Source organism: Rhinopithecus roxellana, chromosome 6, assembly GCF_007565055.1.
Source record: "Rhinopithecus roxellana isolate Shanxi Qingling chromosome 6, ASM756505v1, whole genome shotgun sequence".
Lineage (NCBI taxonomy): Eukaryota > Metazoa > Chordata > Mammalia > Primates > Cercopithecidae > Rhinopithecus > Rhinopithecus roxellana.
This window is the reverse complement of record NC_044554.1, coordinates 73,861,602-73,883,797: the sequence shown is the minus strand read 5'-3', so window position 1 is coordinate 73,883,797 and position 22,196 is coordinate 73,861,602. Positions and strand designations below refer to the sequence as shown.

At 35.0% G+C, this 22,196-nt stretch overlaps 1 protein-coding gene across 6 annotated transcripts in view; it reads left to right on the top strand.

Annotated features, from left to right (window-relative positions):
* The first annotated feature begins 20,555 nt into the window (after positions 1-20,555).
* The window catches only part of TMEM196 (transmembrane protein 196), a 53,749-nt gene continuing 52,108 nt past the window's right edge, over positions 20,556-22,196 (top strand). For 2 of the 6 annotated variants that reach the window (XM_030932879.1, XM_030932878.1), the window contains exon 1: positions 20,556-20,606. Coding sequence is in view for 4 of the 6 variants with exons in the window: in XM_030932877.1 (XP_030788737.1) it covers positions 21,477-21,641 (165 nt within the window). In the remaining 2 variants the exon portion in view is untranslated. Of the gene's footprint in view, positions 21,642-22,196 lie in introns of all 6 variants that reach the window. The other 4 variants (XM_030932877.1, XM_030932875.1, XM_030932876.1 and 1 more) reach the window with 3 other exon arrangements.

Here is a 22,196-nt window from a genome sequence, read left to right as displayed (position 1 = left end):
TTCCCCAGAAGGACAGAACTAATAGGGTAAATGTATCTATGAAGGAGTGTTTATTAAGGAGTATTGACTCACAGGAGATCACAAAGTGAAGTCCCTCAAAAGGCCATCTGCAAGCTGAGGAGCAAGGAAGCCAGTCCAAACTCCAAAATCTCGAAAACAGGGAAGTGGACGATGCAGCCTTCAGTCTGTGGCTGAAGGCCCGAGAACCCCTGGAAAACCACTGATGTAAGTCCAAGAATGCAAAAGCTGAAGAACTTGGAGTTTGACGTTCGAGGGCAGGAAGCATACAGGACGGGAGAAAGATGGAGGCCAGAAGACTCAGCAAGTCTCCTCTTCATGCCTTCTTCTGCCTGGTTTATTCTAGCTATGCTGGCAGCTGATTAGATGGTGCCCACCCACATTGAGGGTGGGTCTGCCTCTCCCAGTCCACTAATTCAAATGTTAATCTCCTTTGGCAATACCCTCACAGATACATCTAGGAACAATACTTTGCATCCTTCAGTCCAATAAAGTTGACAGTATTAACCATAACAACCACTTTTCATAAATGTTTGTATTAGAGACAAAGAAAACTTTCCTAGCTCAGCCGATCCGAAGCAGCCAACTAAATTTACAGTAATATAACTAGGCACTTTCTAGTGGGAAAGACAAAATAGGGAAACTGCATAACTGTAACCAATCAAATATTATCTTTGTTTTACTTCTGCACTCATCCCATAAAAGCCTGACTTCCTTTAGTTTTGTGTTTTCTCATTCAGAAATCATTGTGTGCTCAAATAAACTCTTTAAAATGTTTATTGTGCCTCAATTTTTCTTTTAACAAATGTTTTCACATTGATTGATTTGTGTATATTGAACCATTCTTGCATCCCAGAGATAAATCCATCTGGTCATGGTTTATAAATCTTCAAATGTGCTGTAAAGTTTGGTTTGCTAGTATTTGATTTAGCATTTTTGCATCTATGTTCATCAAGGATATTGGCTTGCAGTTTTTCTTGTGGTATATTTATCGGGTTTTGATATCAGGGTAATAGTATCAAAACTAAGGAAATTTGTTTTGAAGTGTTCCCTTCTCTTCTACCTTTTGAAAGAGTTTAGGAAGTATTGGTATAAACTCTTTGACTGTTTGGTAGAATTCACCTGTAGAGCTATCTCCTAGGCTTTTCTTTGTTGGCAGGTTTTGGATTACTGATTCAATCTCCTTTATTCTTGTTGTACAATTCAGGCTATTTATCCTTCATTCCCCTTTTGTAGGTAATATGTTTATAAGTATTGATCTACTCCTTCTTGGTTTCCAATTTGTTGGCATATAATTAAGTATAATAGTCCCTTGTGGTCCTTTTTAGTTGTGAGACAGCCATTGTAATACCACCTCTCATTTCTGATTTTATTTTGAGTTTTCTCTCCCTTTTCCTTTGTCAAGATAACTAGTCTAGTTGATTTTGTTTATTTGTTTCCAAAACTAACTCTTAGTTTTATTTATGTTTTCTAATGTTTTTCTAGTCTCTGTGATTTATTACTGCTAAAGAATAAAGTCGGTATTATTTCCTCTCTTCTGTTACTTTTTGATTAGTTTGTTCTTTTTTTCCTAGTTTTTTGAGGGGTAAAGTTAGGTTATTTGAGCTCTTTCTCCTTTTTTAATGTGGATATTTATTGCTCTAAGCTTCCATTTTAGTAGTACTTTGACTGCATCTCATAGGTTTTGGTATGGAGTGTTTTCATTTTTGTTGGTCTCAAGGTATTTTTTAAGTTCTCTTTTGATTTTCCATTTGACCCAGTGGTTCTTCAAGAGTGCGTTTTTTCGAGTCCATGTATTTGTGATTTTTCCCACTTTCTTACTGTTACTGATTTCTAATTTCATTCCCTTTTGGTCAGAAAAAAATATTTGAATATATAGTGTCATTGTGATACAGAAGTTAAGGAGAAATTACTTAGGCAGATAGTGAGGGTAAGAAGCCCTTGGTAAGGTTTTCCTTTTAGTAAAAAGCGGCCCCAAATTATTTTCCTTTCTAACAAAGAGCAGCCTGTAAAATCGTGCTGCAGACATAGATGCTGGCAGTTGGGCCAGTCACGTTCAAGATGGCAACTCCATCTTCCCTTCTCTTTGTCAGTCACATGTGCAGTAAGGAGCAGACAAGATGGTACTAACCAAGGCGAAAGTTCACTTGCATAATAAGATTAGGGTGATGTGGCCAGTCTTTCCCCTGTGCTATGTAAAGAAGCAATCTGTGAGCCCTATGTAAATCAGACATCACCTCCTCAAGTCTGACTCTAAAATCTGGCACATTCACCTCCGGCTGGTGTTTTCCTTTGTAAGTCCCCTCTCTTTCACTAGACAGAGAGCTGTTTTTCTTTCTCTTTCTTTTTCTTTCTTTTGCCCATTAAACCTCCACTCCTAAACTTCTCGTGTGTCTATGTCCTAAATTTCCCAGGTGAGAGACGCCGAAACCCGGGTATTTGTCCCAGATAATGTAGATGCTTCAGTTGGTTAAGACTTTTTTGGAACTAACATGTGACCTATCCTGGATAATGTCCCATGTGCACTTGAGAAAAATGTGTATTCTTTGTTATTGGGTGGAAAGTTCTGTATATGTCTGTTAGGTTCATTTCGTGTATAGTGTTGTTCAGGCCTGCTATTTTCTTGCTGATTTTGTGTCTGGATTATCTGTTAATCATAGAAAGTGAGTTACTCAAGTCCCCTATCATTATTGTATTATTATCTATTTCTTTCTTCAGTTCTGTCAATGTTTGCTTTAGGTGTTTAGGTGTTTTTATAGTAGGTGCAAATATAATTACAATCTTCTGCCTTCCTATTGAATTGGCTTTTGTATCATTATAGAGTAAAATACCTTGTTTCTTGTGACCAAAAAGAAAAAAAAAAAAAGAAGACGCTTTCCTCAGGTTTTGGCTTCACAGCCTCCTAGATTTTGCAGCCTGATACCTAGATCCCAAATCTTCCACAACGGCACTTTTATCTTTGGATGGCTATCAGATCATACTTTAAAAGTACACATGTGAGATGGGGACCTCTTATTCCACCATCTTGTTGACATCACTCTTTCTACAAATGTAATTTTTAAATTTCTTATGATAATGTGAATGCTCTTCAAATTCAAGCTGATTTTTTGGTATCACGTTTCCCAATAATGATCTCTAGTTGAAAAACTGCTTGCAACTGGCTTGTGTAACACTAAAAGGGCACAAAGGTCACATAAAGAATGTTCCAGTAAATGGGAAGACAGAGGTTCAGCACTACCCCTAAGACACACCCTCCAGATAATTTTACCTGGCCACCTCTTCCTTTTATACATTTGACTCTATCACCTATGGTGCTTCAGTGATTCTTAGGCCCCTCAGCATTCTTCCACAGGCCACTTTTCTCCATGAAGTATGTTTGTAGCTGGTTACTTAAGTAGATTCCCAAAAGCAAAGCACTTTCTTGGCAATGCTCAGTACCACGAAGGATAGCAGTAAGTACTGGGTAATACTGAATACTCTGCTCCTGTGGTGACTGTGGATTGCAACCTACAGTGGGAAGTATCCATCAGTAGGTATGGGAAAGGTGATAAGGTGATGAAGGAGGGTCTTCATTCACACTACACTACACCCCAAAAACCACTCTAAAGACTGAGAAGATAAATATTTGCTGGCACATGTGTAACACATTTACCATGCTGCAAAGCAATTAATTACACATTAGTACAAACCTTTGCCTTAGGCTATTACAAGAGCCACTTTTCCTAATTATCTCCTGTTCAGTTCTTTAACATGGTTTCAGTTTTTTCAATCCAACACTATATAATAAGATTGCACTTGAATACTATATATCTTTTAAAAAATTCAAATTCTCCATTGTATGATATTGTCAAAATGCACTTCTCACCACTTCCAATACTATATTTGTAGGCCAAGACGTGCTTTATAATTGTAGTAGACTCCTATAGCATCTAAACTCACTCCATCTAGCTACAGTTATATCTAGAGCCAGCAGATTAGCAGAGTGATCTAATTAAAAATGTAAATCAGATAGTACTACTACTCTTCTCAAAAACCTCTAATCTACCTACTGAGAATTAACTAAAACATTATCATGGTCAAATGGCCTTAAATAATCTAATCTCTGGCTATTCATTCAATCTCGTTTTTAACCACTTTCCCCCAAACTCATAAATTTTTACTCATTTTACTCATTATAGAAATACTGAATACTCCTTTCTGTCCTTTGCCGGCCATCTTTTTTCCTCAGTTCTTCCTATGGCTCACACACTCACTTCATTGAATTATCTCTGATCATGTGTCACCTATTTGATGTTCTATGTAAAATAATCACCCATCACTTCTTCATTCTCATACTTTGAGTTAATTTACTTTGCTATCTGAAATTATATCATAAATTATTTCTTTACTTGTTTCATGAATCACCCACAGAATGAAAACTGCCTCGGAAAGATATTCTATCTTACGTGTTATGCTCCATTGCTAGAATAGTATCTGCTACATAGTAAGCACTCCATAAATACTACATGTTGCTTATATTCAATATTATTTCATGAATCAGCCTAATCCTGCACTTCTCAGAATATGTTTTTTAGGGTCTGAGCCCACTATATCACTCTATTAAGATCTGATGTGTAGGTGTGAATTTACTAACTAGAATAACTCAAAAGAAAAAATATTTTAATCAAACTTATTTTTGCATTATATAGTAGCTATCTCCTAACCTAGGCTTCTCCAAATAAAGTCTGATCTGCTTATTTTTCTACCATTATAGACAATAAACCATCAAGTCCATCAATAAAACTACAGCTTTTCATCACCATTGACTATGTACAAAGCTCTTGACTAAGAAGCATTCCTAAGTTATCAAGGAAATGCAAAAGTTTTATTTTTTGGGATTTTGCTGATTGAATATGTAGAAAGTTAAATAAAATAATTATTTTTATCATGTATCAATTACCTGAAAAAAAGTCAAGAGTGCTTCTGTGTTTTTTATTTACTCCCAGTAGTTGGCATATGTGCTAAGAGAATATAGTATTGGCTGAGGATAAAAAGCTTTCATTGAAATCTGCAGAAACTTTATGAGTATTTAACCCTATGGCATATGATCTAATACAGTTACAGCCTATCAGTGGAGGAATGAGCTTTAAACATTATTGGATTTTCCATATTCTTTATCCTTCCTTAATGGCAAAAGAATACATATTTTCAAAACTTAAAGATTTCTAATAAAGAAAATTTAAAAAAAAAAGTTTTCATTTATTTCCTGGCTTCTTAAACTAGGGAAATTAAACACAGTATAACCTTAATTTCCATTCAGCTCTGATTTTTATTTCATGTCTTCTGCTAGCTTTGGGATTGGTTTGTTCTTGTTTCTCTAGTTCCTTTACTTGCAACATTAGGTTTTTAATTTGAGATCTTTTGAACTTTTTGATGTGGGCATTTAGCACTGAAAAGTTTCCTATTTACACTGCTTTAGCTGTGTCCCAAAGATTCTAGTATGTTATATCCTGTTCTCATTAGTTTCAAACAATTTCTTAATTTCTGTCTCAGTTTCAGTGCTTACTCAAAAATCATTTAGAAGCAGGTTGTTTAATTTTGATGTAATTATATAGTTTTGAGTAATGTTCTTAGTATTGATTTCTATTTCTATTGGACTGTGGTCTGCGAGTGTGGTTGGTATGATTTTAGTGTTGTTTAATTTGCTGAGGGTGGTTTTATATTTTATGTGGTAGATCTTAGAGTATGTGTCATGTGCAGTTGATAGGAATATGTATTCAAAATTTTGGGTAGAGTGTTCTGTAGATGTCTATTAGGTCCATTTAATCAAGTGTCAAGTTCAGGTCCTGAATATCTTTGTCAGTTTTCTGCCTCAGTGTAATCTGTAATATAGTCAGTAGGATGTTGAGGTCTCCCACTACAATTTTATGGTTATCTAAGTCTCTTCATAGGTTTCTAAAAACTTGCTTTATGAATCTGGGTTCTCCTACATTGGGTGTATAATATTTAGTATAGTTAGCTTTTCTTGTTGAATTGAACCATTTGCCATTATGTAATGCATTTCTTTTGTCTTTTTTGACCATTGTTGGTTTAAAGTCTATTTTGTCTAAAATTAGAAGAGCAACCCCTGAATTTTTTTATTTACATGGTAGATTTTTCTCTATCCTTTCACTTTGAGCTTATGGTGTAATTGCATGTCGGATGAGTCTCTTGAAGACAGCAAACAGGTCTTTCTTCTTTTTTCAACTTGCCACTCTGTGCCTTTTAATTGGGGCATTTAGCCTATTTACATTTAAGGTTGATATAGATGTATGCAGATTTGACCTTGTCATCATGTTATTAGCTGGTTATCATGCAGACTTGTTTGTGTGATTGCTGTATAGTGTCAATGGTCTATGTACTTGTGTGTTTTTGTTTTTTTTTTTTTGTAGTGGCCAGTAACAATCTTTCCTTTCCTGGTGAAAGAATTCCCTTAGAATTTGCTTTTCTGAAAAGAACCTTATTTCTCCTTCGATTATGAAGCTTAGTTTGGATATGAAATTCTTGGTTGGGACTTATTTCTTTAAGAATGCCCAGTATAAGCCTACAATCTCTTCTGGTTTGTATGGTTTCTGCTGAGACATCTACTGTCAGCTTGATGAGGTTCCCTTTGTAGGTAACCTGTCCCTCCTCTCTAGCTGCCTTTAACATTTTTCTTTCACTTTAAACTCAGAGAATCTGATGGCTATGTGTCTTGGGGATGATTGTCTTGTATAGTATCTCACAGAGGTTCTCTGCATTTCCTGAATCTGAATGTTGGCCTTTCTGTTGAGTCTAGGGAAATGTTCATGTACAATTCCTGAAATATGTTTTCCAAGTGACTTGCTTTCTCTCTTTCTCTTTCAGGGATGCCAATTTGTTGTAGATTTGATCTCTGTATATAAATGCCATGCTTTTCAGAGGTTTTGTTCATTCTTATTTAGTATTTCTTTTGTTTTCTGACTGAGTTATTTCAGAGAACTGGTCTTTGAGCTCTGAGATTCTTTCCTCAACTTGATTAGTTCTCCTGTTAATATTTACAATTGTATCTGAAATTCTTAAAATTAGTTTTCCAGCTTTTTCAGATCAGTTTGGCTCTTTCTTAAAATGGCCATTTCACCTTTCACCTCCTGTATTATTTTATTCCTTAGAATGTTTGGATTTGGTTGATACTCTCTCCTGAATCTTTAAGATTTTCCTTCCTATCCATATTCTTAATCCTATATCATTTCAGCCATTGTAGCCTAGTTAGGAACCATTGCTGGGGAACTAGGGTAGTTGTTTGGAGGTAAGAAGGCACTCTAGCTTTTTGAGTTGCCAGGGCTCTTTTGCTGGTTCTTTCTTATCTGTGTGAGATGATATTCCTTCAATCTTTGAACTGAAGAAAATTCAGAATCAAAAGATCAATGAAGCTATGAGTTTGTTTTTGAAAGAACAAGTAAGATAGATAGACTGTGAGTTAGACTAATGAAAAAAGAGGAAAAATCCAAATAAACACAATTAGAAATAACAAAGGGATGTTACCACTAACCTTACCGAAATATTTTAAAAAATCAGAGACTACTATAAACATGTATATGTACACAAGCTATAAAACCTAGAAGAAATTGATAAATTCCTGGAAACATACAACTTCCCAAGATTGAGTCATGAAGAATTTGAATCCTTGAGCAGACCAATATGAGTTTTCAAATTGAGTCAGCAATAAAAAGCCTACCAACAGAAAAGGCACTGAACCAGATGGAATGACAGCTGAATTTTACCAAATGCATAAAGAATTGGAAACTACTGAAATTATAACAAAAAACTGAGGAGGAGGGACTCCTCCCCATCTCATTCTATGAGGCCTAAATCATTCTGATATCAAAATCTGGCAGAAACACAACAAAAAAAGAAAATTTCAGGCCAATATCCTTGATGAATATCAATGCAAAAATCCTTAACAATATACTAGCAAACCAAATCCAGCAGCACACTAAAAAACAAGTTCACCTTGATCAAGTGGACTTTATCCCTTAGATGTAAGGTTGGGTAAACATATGTAAATCAATAAGTGTGATTCATCAAATAGAACTAAAAACAAAGAGCACATGATCATCTCAATAGAAGAAGAAAAGGCTTTTAATAATTAGGTCCCTTCATGTTAAAAATTCATAACAAACGAGGCATTCAGGGAATCTACCACAAAATAATAAGAGCCATCTATGAAATACCCATGGTCAACATCATCCTGAGTGGGCAAAAGCTAGAAGCATTCCCCTTGAAAACCAGAACAAGACAAAGATTTCCTCTCTCATCACTCCCATTCAACATACTGGCAGTCTTAGCCAGAGCAATCAGACCAGAGGAAGAAATAAAGGACATTCAGCTAGGAAGAAAGGATATCAAACTATCTCTTTGCAGATGATATGATTCCACACCTAGAAATCTCCATAGTCTCTGCCCAAAAGTTCCTTGATCTGATAAACAACTTCAGCAAAGCCTCAGGATACAAAATCAATGCACAAAAATCAGTAGCATTCCTATACAACAAGAATGTCCAAGCTGAGAGTCAAATCAAGAATGCAATCCCATTCACAATAGCCACAAAAAGAATAAAATTCCTAGGAATACAGTTAACCAGAGAGGTGAAAGATCTTTAAAACAAGAACTACAAAATTCTGCTCAAAGAAATCAGAGATGACAAACAAATAAAGAAAAACATTCCATGTTCATAGAAATAATAAATATTGTTAAAATGGCCATATTGCCCAAATCAATTTACAGATTTAATGCTATTTCTATTAAACTGTCAATGACATTCTTTATAGAATTAGAAAAAAATTAATTCATATGGAACCAAAAATGAGCCCAAATAGCTAAGACAATCCTAAGCAAAAATAACAAAGCTAAAGGCATCATGTAACTCAACTTCCAACTCTAAGTTTTCAGTAACCAAAACAGCATGATATTAAACAGAACATAAACTAATGGAACAGAATAGAGAGTCCAGAAATAATGCCACATGCCTACAACCATCTAATGTTTGTAGTTAACAAACTAACTTTGTAGTTAACAAAGTTAACAAAATCAAGCAATGGGGAAAGAACTCCCTATTCAATAAATGATGCTGTGATAACTGGCTAGACATATGCAGATTGAAACTGGACCGCTCCTTACACCATAAAATTAACACAAGATGGTTAGAAACTTAAATATAAAACTTCAAACTATTAAAACCCTGGAGATACTATTCTGGACATAGAACCTAGCAAAAATTTCATGATGAAGACATCAAAAGCAATTTCAACAACAACAACAAAAAAATGACAAATGAGACCTAATTAACAAAAAGCTTCTGCACAACAAAAGAAACTATAAACAGAGTAAACAGACAACCTGTAGAATGAGAGAAAATATTTGCAAAGTATGCATCTGCCAAAGGTCTTATATCCAGAATCTATAAGGAACGTATACAAATGAAGAAGCAAAAAAACAATCACATTAAAAATTGGGCCGAGTATATGAACAGATACTTTTCAAAAGAAGAGACATAAGCAGCCAACAAGCATATGAAAAAAATACTCAACATACAAATCATTAGAGAAATGCATATCAAAACTACAATAAGATACTATCTCACACCAGTCAGAATGGCTATTACTAAAAAGTCAAAAAATAACTGATGCTGATAAGGTTGTGGAGAAAAGAGAATGTTTATACACTGCTGGTGGAAATATAAATAGTTTAGCCATTGTGGAATTCAGTGTGGAGATTTTTCAAAGAACTTAAAACAGACATACTGTTTGATCCAGCAATCCAATTATTGGGTATATGCCCAAAGGAATATAAATTGTTCTACCATAAATACACCAGCCTGCATATCCTTATCACAACACTATTAATAATATTAAAAACATGGAACTACCTATATGCCTATCAGTGGTGGACGAGATAAAGCAAATGTGGTACATACACACCATGGCACACGACACAGCCATGAAAAACAATGAGATCACATCCTTTGCATCAACATAGATGGAGCTAGGAGCCATTATCCTAAGTGAACTAACACAGGAACACAAAACCAAATATTGTATGTTCTCACTTACAAAGGGAAGACAAAAATTGAGTACACATGGAAACAAAGAAGGGAACAACAGACACCAGCACCTACTTGAGGGTGGATGGTGGGAGGAGGGAGAGAATCAAAAAACTACCTATTGGGCACTATGCTTATTACTTGGGTGATGAAATAATCTCTACACCAAATTCTCATGACATGCAATTTGCCTGTATAACAAACCTGCACATGTACGCCTGAACATGTAATAAAAGTTAATAAATAAATATATAAATAAAATAAAAAACTAATAAAAATTTTAAAAATAAAAATAAAAAACTTTAATTTTCAAGCATTATCATTAACTTAAATTTTTAATTACATTTTAATATAATGAAGTTCTCATGAGATATTGAGATTCATTTTTCCACCAACATTAAATGACTCCAGATTGCTGTGCTTTTTAGTTTCTGTTTCAGTTATATGACATTTTAATTAAAAATTACAAGTTTTTTGTTCACAAGTGGAAAAGTACAGAATGTATAAAAGAGAGAAGGAAATTATAATAACCATCTAATGCAATAATGAGTGTGTAACTTCTTACAGTGTTCTTTATATTCATACTGTTAAAGAATATGAAGATTATTTTGTTTATATGCATAAATAAAATGTGTATGGCTTTAAAAATATTTTTGAATTGTTATAGCTAGATAATACATGATTTTAAAATGTAAATTTTAATGACTAAATTATTGTATTTTATAGTTTTACCATTCTTTATCTCACCATTAGACTTTAATTGGAAAATTAAGCTGATTTTTATTTTTTTAAATAACACTGTTACACACATTTGTATATTTAAACTCTGAATCATAAATGAAAAAGTATATTAGAGTTAAAATGAGAAAAATACTGAGTCAAAGTGTATACACATTTTTAATACTCTTGATGAAGATTGCTAAATATATATTTTAAATATTGTTCTCATTTACATTTCCAATAGTATTTATGGGAACAACCATTTTACTTTGTCAAAACACTGATTATTCTTTTAAAATACATATTTTTGGTCCAATAAAAATTGTGACTGACTACACTTTTTGTTTACTACAGAGTCTTATCATTTTCTAACATGTTCATTGGCCATTTTTAATATTTTCTTTGAGTATGAAAATTTTCTGTTCATTACATTTTTCATCAGGTTGCTTTCTTTTGGGTTTGAAATAGCTACTTGCAGGTGAAGAATAAGATTTTGTCATAAATGTTTCAAATTTTTCAGGTTATAATTTGCCTTTTCATTTTGTCTTTAAATGAATCAGTGAAAAAGACAAGGGGGGAATCATGCTGATTTGAAGTGTTGTAGTTAAATATAAGTAGTTTATAAAATTGAAGTGGATCAAGTATTTTAAAAATAACACATCTCTCACTTATTTTTCATCAATTTCCTTTTTCCTTTTATTTTTCCATATATTTATACAATAAATGTTTATTAAGTATTTGCTCAGTGAGTCCATAAGTTAGTGTCATCTTAAAATTCTAAACAACATGGGAAAGGAGCTTTCACATGATACAGCAAGATATGTATCATCTAAATCTCTGCAATATGTGAGATGTATCCCTGACCAGATGTTTTAGTTGTAAGATAACCGACTGAATAGGAGGAGGATTGAAACCAAAATTCTGATAACTACAAATTCTCTGTGTACCAATGAAATGAATAAAATCTATTAAATCTTGTTCCTGCCCTAAGATAAGCATACAGTTTGAAGGAGATGTGAAAAGATGAAAGGTCAGGAATATGACCTTCACTCAATGGTAAACCCTAGAGTGGCAGAAATCTAGAAATATGAAGACAGAAAGTAACAGACATAAATAAGCAGTGCCTTGTTAAAAATACCAGAAACAATGAAAATGACATTTTTGGAAACCTTCAGAACAAGAAGAATGAGTCCAGAATAGGCCCACTGCTTGGGGGCATATGACATAATTCTGGAAGGAATAGTTAACGCAAGGGATGACAGAAAGAGCACTCAAAAAGATCTCAACAGGAAAGAATGAAGAGCCAAAGCTACAAATTAGATAGTGATAAATGAATCAACCTGCCCTTAGGTAAAAGGAAGATTAACTGTACAAGTATAAGATTGGGAAAACAGGGCAGTCTACAGAAAAAATACTCTAGGGTTTTTATTGATTGAAAACTCAGTATGAATCACTGGTTCAGAGTGTGGCCAAAAATGACCACAATAGATAAAGAGATATAGATAACCACAATCACTAGAGAAAACATTTACAGAAATGTAGAATTACAAAGTTAATTATCCTCCATTACTTGGTCCTTATTAGACACACATCTTGTACTCTATACAGTTATTGGTGTTTTTACTTTAGAGGCACAGGTGCAAGATTCACTAGTGTTAATAAGCTGAACTATTTGATGCTGTCTCTTGAAGGGATTTGGCAATTTCTCTTATAAATGCCAGACTCAGTACAAGGCATAAAATGTTTAAATATTTGATCACTATCGTAACAAAAATAGTTTTTAGTTATTCTGTTATATCAGATGAAAGAACTGACAGCAATGGATAAAATTCACAAAAATATAGATGTTGATTTAATATTTAGCCTTTTTAAAATGTAATGTGTTTCTAGTCATTGGAACAGGTGAAGAGGTCAGAATCTGGTAGAAAGGATTTAAATACTTATAGGATATAATCTAACAAGAAAGATTTTCTTACTTTTCAACTCTACCAGTCTATATTAACCTTTCATTTTTGTTTATATAATCTAATAGTTTGGACTCAACAATTTCTTATTATTTGAAATAAATATGTGAATGCTGCTCAGTTAATAAATATATAATAAGCTGATTGTTAAATATCTTAACACTTATTTTTAAAGTGATCAAGGAAGCATCAGAAGGCATAAATAAGTCTGAAACCTGTCTTTTTCTGGTGGCAAGAATTTGGACAGAACACTTCATTTCACTGAATCTCAACAGTCAGGCGTGTCATTCTCACTAAGGTAAAAAGGGCAGGTATTAGTATAACTGTTAAACAGATTAGGACAGTTGATTGATAGTGTTTGTTCATATCTTCTATTTCTTCGCTGATTTTTTCCTACTTGTTCTATCAATTGAGTGTTAAAATCTCCAAATATGACTATGAGATTTTCCATTTCTTTTTGTAATTCCATCCATTTTTGCCTCATATCCTTGAAATTCTGTTATGATAAGTTTCCACATTTATGGTTGCTCATGTATTTGTATCAATTTATCTATTGTTCTACAGAAAATTACACAAAAGTAAGTGGCTTGGAATAACAACATTTACAGTTGTACTGTCTCTGAAGATCAGGGATCTAGGTGCAGCTTAGGTAGGTCCTTTATTGCAATCAAAGTGTTGGCTAGGTCTGTAGTCATTTCAAGGCTTGACTGCTCAAGAATCTGCTTCAAGGATCACTCATATGACTAATAGCAGGATTCATTCTCTCATTGGTTGTTGGATTGAGGGCATTAGTTTCTCACTGCCTGTGGGTATGAGGCTGCCTCAACCTCTTGTTTTGTAGGTCTTTACAATGTAACAGCATGCTGTCTTAAAACATACAAGCAGAGAAGGAAATAGATATAGATAGATATATAGAAAATATATAGATAGATAAATGATAGACGATAGATATAGATATAGATTGATAGGTGATAGACAGAATGTGTATCTATATACCTTACAAACGCCACAAGAAAATGTCATAAGTTTTGCTTTAAACAGTTTCATGGTTTATAAATAAACTAAGAGGAAAGACAAAAAGAAGAAATAGTATATTGAATTAACCCAGATATTAACCATTTCTGGTGTTCTTTATTCCTTTCTTAAAATACATGTATTTTTTTTCTCATTTTCTTGTAGTTCAGGTCTGATGTACATTAATTCTTAATTTTGTCTATCTTAACATGTCTTTGTTTTGCCTTTACTTTTGAAGGATATTTTAGCACTATGTAGAATTTTAGGGTTTTTGTTTCTTTAAGCACTTAAAATACAGCATTCCACTGTTTTCTTTTTTCCATCGATCCTGGTAAAAAGTCATTGATTTCTATACATAACATGCCATTTTTCTTTGTTTTCAAGAGATGTTCTTTATCTTTGGTTTTTAAAACTCAACTTTGCCTTCTTGTGCTTCATTGTTTGTTTATGTTAACTCTGCTTTGTGTTCATTTAGCATCCCAAATTTTCTCAAATTTTATTTTTCCGTTCAATTTTTTATCCCCTTCTTCTTTTACCCCAATTATACTTATATTTGACCACTTGATATTATTTAACAGGTCTGTAAGACTTCATTCTCTTTCTAAAGTTTTATTTTATTCATAAATGATATATAATACTTGTTCATATTTATGAAATACAGTGTGATGTTTTAATACATGTATTTATTATATAACGATCAAGTCAGCTAACTAGGACATTCATCACTGTAAACATTTATCATTTCTTTCTGCTGATAACATTTAAAATCCTCTCTTCTAGCTATCCTGAAATGTATAATTCATTACAATTAGTTACAGTCACTAATCGTTTTTAAAATGTCTTGTTTATTACAGATGTTAATTTTTACTGATGTGTATTTTCAAATTAACTTACTCTTTCCTTTCTTTTAAACTTACTTTTTCTTTGCTATGTCCATTTAGGTATGAAATCCTTCCAGTGCTTTTTGTTCTTTGATTTTTTTTTTAATATCCAAACATATTTTTAACTTCTAGAATTTCCGTTTGGCTATTTTTATTGCTTTTATTACCTGCTAACATTTCCCAGTTCCCTACTGAAATATTAACTGGTTAAAAAGTATTCTGTTTTAATTCATTAAGGATAGTTATAATTACTCTCTTAAAATCTTTATTTGTTAGTTCCAACATGTGGTTTATTTTGTGGTCAGAATCAATATTTTCTCTTAAGAATACTGTCTATTTTCTTGGTTCATCATTGAACAATGTTTTATTATGCCTAGAATACTATAAATGTTAAGTTGTGAAGATTATTGATTCTCTCATTTTTCTCTAGTAAACATAATTTATTTCGTTTTAGCTGCTAATTTTCTTGGTTGTGCTGGAACTGCAAATTCTGTTTCTTACATAGAAATTCTGGTCTGTTTACATCTTTGAGCCAGTTACCTACATGTGTAGTGCAGGGGTCTACCAAAGATTGGAGATCTATTCTGTGGTTTCTTCCTTTATAAGTGTTCCCTATTCTTAGAGGCATTGACAGTTTTCCAGATTCAATTTCCTGGTTATCTCAGCCAGAAAGACTCTGTGCCATGGCCCTGCCATGGCTGGATGCATTATGCAGCCTGCATCTAGGCCTAGACTGAAAACCACAGAGTTGGGGAGTTACTTGTACAGCTCCCCCTTTACTATCACTGCCTTCTAATTAGAATGGTAAAACTACTTGTTTCATTGTAACTATTTATATGGTTGGGGTTGATCCTATCATCTTGATATTTGTTTTTTATTTGTCTCAACTATTCTTTGTTCTTTTTTCATCCCTTCTTTAAATCAATGTAGTAATGTCTAGTATTCATCTCCATTTTTAGCTAATTTTCTGTTTCTTTTTATCATCATTTCTTAGTAGTTGCTCTAGCTTAAGACTGATAATTGCATCTTTAACTTACCATAACTAATTTGAAATAATATCATAATATAATGTAAGAACCTTACAACAGTCTATCTCTTTCTTGTTCTTTGTATTGACTATGCTATTGCTGTCATAAATTATAAATGTGTTATAAACTCCAAAATATGTTATTATATTCTCTTTTTGTAGCCAATTATTTATTAAATAACTAAGGTGAAAACATTGTTTACAATTACCCACATATGTACCTTTATGATATTCAGCATTCTTTTGTGTAAGTCTAAGTTTTCTTCTGGTATATTTTTAATTCTGCTTGAAGAATATTTATTTTAACACTTTTTTAAAATTATTTATTTATTTTTTATTTTTAGAGGGAGTCTCGCTCTGTCACCCAGGCTGGAGTACAGTGGCATGATCTCAGCTAACTACAACCTCTGCCTCCCTGCCTCAGCCTGCTGAGTAGCTGGGATTACAGGTGCCCACCACTATGCCCAGCTAACTTTTGTACTTTTTGTAGAGAAGGGGTGGCCAGGCTGGTTTTGAACTCCTGACCTCAGGTGATCCACTCACCTTGGCCTCTCAAAGTGCTGGAATTATAGGAATGAGGCACCACACCCAGCCTACTTCAACAACTTCTATGGTGAATATCTTATGTTAGAAAATTCTCTCAGCTTTTTTTAGTCTGAAGAAGTCTGTTTCCCTTTTATTTTTAAGTTATTTTTGCTAGGTGTATAATTCTAGCTTAATAGGTTTTTGGGTTTTTTTTTGGTTTTACAAAATATTTCATTACTTTAAAATGTTATTCACTTGTTCTCTGGCTTGAATAATTTTAGATTAGAAGTCTAGAATTGTTGCTGTTCCTATCCACCTAGTGTGTCCTTTTTCTTTTGGCTGCTTTTAAGTTTTAATCCTTATCATTGGTTTCCAGCTATTTAATTGTGATATGCCTTGGTGAGGTTATCCTATCTGAAATAATTTGTGTATATCCTACTTGTAGTGTATTGAGCTTATTGGGTTTGTAGTTTTCACCAAATTTGGAAAATAATTGACCATTATTATCACTTCAAATACTTTCATATAGCCCTGTAGAATTGCACCCTACAATTGTGCGGCTTGGAATTTAGCAACAGGCTCGAGAAATCCTTATGGAGATTTATGGATCTCTCTATGAAATACCCTCATCTCCCTGAAAATATTGGCTACCTCAATGTCTTAGTCAGTTGGAGCTGCTATAACAACATACCATGGACTGGGTGACTTAACAAAAACCTACTTTTCACAGTCCTGGAAACTGAGAAATTCAAGATCAAGGTGCCAGCAGATTTGGTATCTGGTGAGGGCCCACTTACTGGTCTGCTGTCTTCTCAGTGTATCCTCACATGGTAGAGAGTGAACACTAGACTCTTTCTCCTCTTCTAAGAAAACTAATTCTGTCATGGGAGCTCCTCATGATCTCATCAAACCTAATTATCTCCCAAAGGCCCCACCTCCTAATACCATCACATTGGGGTTTAGGGTTTCAACATCTGAGTGTGAGGAAGGAAGGGAAACAAACATGCAATCCACAACACTCAGCCCCTGATAACTCTGCCATTTGTCTCTGAAATTCTGTAAGACCACCATTCTCTGCCTGGTACCCTTCTTCTTGGATCATTATATGTTAAGGGCCTGTAATAAGAAAACAAGCACAGCAAACCTTGTTACTTTCTTACCAAGGATCACAGTTCTGTGCTGCCTACTGTGCAGTATCTGAACACTATTATATTGTGTATGCAGTTGAAGAGTAAGTCCAGTCCAGCTTTCTTTATAATGGCCAGGAGTGGAAATACCCATACATTTCATTAAACATTAGAATTTACTATAAACTATCTGTTTGTTTACATGTTTACAGGATATTAATAATCAGAAACTATTTTGAACATAAATGAGAAAATGTGCTAAATATAGTATTAAATATGATACTTTCTTTGATTAATTTCCACAAGCACTGAAATTACTATTGGATACTGACTTCTGAGCTGCATTATTACTAAAAGCCAAGAAAAGGCAGAAGATAAATTCAGGTTTTATTATATCTGTTTCTTGACCATTAAATTAAAAAAAATACTCCAAATGTGGGCTATTTTTCTTTTTTAGCAAAACTACTTCATCAAATCCTAGGTAGATCCAATATTTTTTAACCACACTGACAAGAGTATTAAATATTAGATGAACTTCTAGCTAAATGATTGAAATCATTTTATAATTTTTTTCTAATTTTTTGTACTGCATTGGCAATTCAGCCCAGTGCCCACGATCACCATATAAATTTTGCTTATAATAGCTTAGATACATTAAATCAGACCTTAAAATTAATCATTTCACATTTTTAGCTTTTTCAGTAACTCTATATTAATGTGGCAGTATTGATAATTTTGTCAACTTACTTTATTAACATAGGAGGCATCAGTGTACTGTCTGCCCATTCCTGGATTTTCCTTCATCCAGATATTAAAATTTCCATAATCTATTTTGGGTAAATGGGTGAATGAGAGAACCTCAGAATCCTTGAATATTTATTGGAAGTGCTTCTTAGGTCCTTAAAGATAGCCACTATAAAGATGTTTTCTTTTATTAAGGCATTTAATAAGAATTATTTTGAGACTACTCACATTCACTTGTATCATGCATAAGCCAGCAGATGGCAAACTTGAGATTTTTTGTGCTATTGCTCTTGTCAAAGTTGTGGAAATACTGAATTATCTATCAATGGATCTCATGAATAGCTCTCTTGGTGTTAGAAAAATCAAATTCAGAAATTGTGGAGCTACTGGTGTTTGGATAGTGCTGTGCTTTATATGACTTTTTCTTGATTTATAGTTTTATCCTACAATTATTTGCCTAGCAAATAATTTGGAGGGATAATTATGATAAGAATCATAAATAGTTTGTCAGTTTGAACTCTTTTTTCTTGATTTCTGTATATAAGAGGAAATTTTAGGTGTATTTGAGTTTATCTTAGGAGGATCATTATGTCATTTTTAAAAGGCACAAAAAAATATCCTTTGTGCCCCAATAAAGATAACATAATTTTTTTGAAAATTTTAACGTTGATGCTCATGTTTTAAAACACAAAACAGCAGTTTCTTCTATATAAAATAATTTTTATTTTTAAAAATATTTGCTTTATTGTTAATTATTGGTAGTTACTTATGTGAAGATGAGTTGCATTTTCTTCCACATACAATTTAATTTTCAAAAGTTTTGGATTTCTAACCAATGACCCAGAATCAATCAAGATTGGTTTTAATCAGGCATATAATAACCAATCTTATATTCCAAGCCATCACATTCAGAGATAAAATGTTAACCATAATACATGTTTTGTTTGTTTCTTTTTCTCTGTGAAATTCAACTATTGTTAATACCATCCCTATGTTCTCTACAAAAGTTTATTTACCTTCCTAAATGTCTCCATTAATCAATTCATTTTAATATTACAATTTGTTGTTCTCTTCCTAACATAGAAGTGTTTTTTTCCTAAAGAAGTGACTAAAGACCAAGCAAAAATTCAACACCATATATGCTGTATTATTTATGTATGTCAATTCGATAATTTACATCATTTTAAATTTAAACAAATGTAATATTTAAATAAACTTTACATCATTACAACCATACACTAATGAGGCATGTCAGCATGTCTTTGAGGATTTAAAATATAGAAATGAATCCACTAATTATCATTCAGTACTAATGTTTATTTGTACTCCAAGTATCACAGTAACTGAAGCTCTTTAAGGCCTAATAAATTGTAACTCTTCTTCCTTGCATTTGTTTTTATTTTTAAGAGAAGAGGACCTAAATTTTTAAATTACAGAATATAAACATATGAAAAAAGTTCTAGTGTAGAATTGAGTTTCAACTCTAAAAGAAGCCCTTAATCAAATTTAAGAAAACTAAAACTGGCATTTATGTTACAGAACTTATGCTATAGGTCACCGAGCTTTTATGTTATCATCATGGGAGCTTTAAGAAGCCTCTAACCACAGAGGCGCCTGCACCGCACTGATCTATCTGCACGTGTATAGAAGTCAAGATGTCCTAGTCTCGTGTTAATGTACCCTAACCTCATCTTCCTTTGTTCTATTTTCCTTCAGTCCATCTGCAACTGGAGAACCCAGTTTTTGAGAAAGATGACCCACACCAAGAACCCTCTCTTTATCCCACTTCTTAGATTTCCTTGATAGAATACCTTGAGATTTTTCATAAAAGTAGAGTAATGAAAATGGGGTCTAAATACAGCGATCCCTAGACATCTAGACTCTCACAGGCATCAAAAGACAATGCAAAAATACCCCAGGCCAAGCTGGACTGGCCTCTGCCCTAAAGATTCTTACGAAAACAGACCGTCAAAAATAGCTGTGCATTAAGCCAGATGTGGTTTGTTTTGTTGTTTTTGTTTTTGTTTTAATAATGCCTGTTCTAATGCATACACGTCTCTTGAATTTGGATGAGAATATATGATCCCAGCTCAGTTGGATCTAGCTATGCATCCCAGAATGTGTGGTCATGCTCCTAGAGGAAAGCAAGGGTCTGCAGCTGGAAAGGAACAAAATCACCCTGGAGGTGTGGCCCCAGTCAACTGCTTCTTCGCCCTCCGACACGGCAGGCGACAGGCTATAATAGCCGGGAGTAGATATTCCTTGTAAGCAGGCTTGAATCTAGCTCTCCTAGACAGGGGAGTTCCTTGGTGAGGGGCCTTGAGAGTCCTAGTGACATTAGGAATCTGGCTTTTTCCACCCCTCTCCGTCTTTCTTTGCTCACTGCTCCCCCTACCCCGCGTACAAGCCAAAGAAAGTTTTTCTCAGAATGAGCCTGCGTTGACGTAGGCATCGCCTCCCCTCTCCGCTGGATAGAAGCCCAGAAAGGAGCCACGGGGAGAAGCGGAGGTAGGGGTCGCCTGGATTCCTGTTGCTGCGGTCCGGGGGCGGAGCAGATCAAAGGCCAGCCAAGAGTATTGGTCCTGGATCTACAAATACATCAGGCTTTTTCCTCCTCCGTCAACCTCCTAAATCCCAATGAGGTCATAGCAATGAGAGAGAATCAGCTCGAGAGAGAGGGGGAGGAAGAAGACGACGACGAGGGAGAAGAAACCCAGACGGAAAGAGGCCATCAGACAAGGTCGCTTTTTCTGGTGACATAGCAACTGCAAGGAGTGTGGTGCTGAATATCATCCGCCCGCTCTGCCTGGGGACCCAGAGACTTGCAGAAGCACTTTGCATTGCCACGAAAACAAAGGCGAGGAGACGAAAGGGAGAGGGAGAGAGAAGCTCAGAGCAGTTCCCTTTGGGTCTCCGGGAAGCAAAGCTCCTCTCCTCGGCAGTGAAACAGAAGAGACCGTGTGAAAGGGTCTGGTAGGCTGAGGAGGGGGCGGGTTTCCCTGCGGAGGTTTGGGACGCGACAGAACTCTGGACAGCGCCTGGGGAGCAGGGCTCGGAGCTCCCTGGGCTACTCCAGGTTTCCGGCTCCTTAAAAGCCCTGGTACTGGTGTGCAATCTTCGCACCACCGAACCGAACCCAGGAAGATCCTTCTACGATCCCTATCTGAACGTGCCAGGGGGTGGAGCAGCTCCTTTGCCTCTGGTTCAGCCAGGGAAGGTCTTCGTTTCTGGAAATCCAGCCCTTGTGGATAATGCTTCGCTCTTGAAGAAAAGTTTTGGGATCTGGTAGGGGGTGGAGGGGTAAGGAGGATAGTGGAAGAAAAAAAGATAGATGGTTGGTTTCCCTCCCTGATCTGGAAGGAAGATGACCGAGGAAGGATGTGCACCAGCGGTCAGATTATCGGGAGCCTCTTGGTGCTTTCCGTGCTGGAGATAGGGCTGGGGGTGTCCAGTGTGGCCGTGGGGGCAGTCAGCTTCAGCCTGGCCCTCCGAGAGCACAAGCCGCAACTCGGAGACTCGTCCCCGGTATGGAGCGGGGTGTGTGTACGTTGAGCCATTTCACTCTCTCTTTACCTCCTTACGGTGATGGTCAGGGTGCGCGCATTAGTCACTCCCTCCCTGGGAAACAAAATCGTAAATCTCTGGCCTGCATGTAGGTTCATGCTGACAGGCTATGCTTCTTTGCATTGTCCTTTATTCATTTTTATTTATTTTTTTCCTTACTTGGGCTTAAGACCAAATTAAATGGCTTTGTTTAAAGGTGGGGGTGGGGGGTTAGTTTCCACTGGCTGATTCTGCAAAGGGCTGCTCTGCCCAGTGGTGCTGTTCGGGAGGCGGGGGTAAGGGGGGTGTCACACCTGTCAAGGGCAGGCTCACTTAATCTATTCTTCCTTCTACAAGGAAAATCAAAATAAGAGTGTTCCATCATTTTTCCGTATCAAGGAACAAGCAGAGATAGTTATGCATTTATCACTGGGCAATAACGCCCAAGGTACACCAAAGGCAATACCAATAACAAAAAGAGAAATGTGGTGTGAGTGTGAAAGGAAGTTTGTGGGTGCATTTCATTCCAGAAAACATTGCTCTTAATTTTCCTGT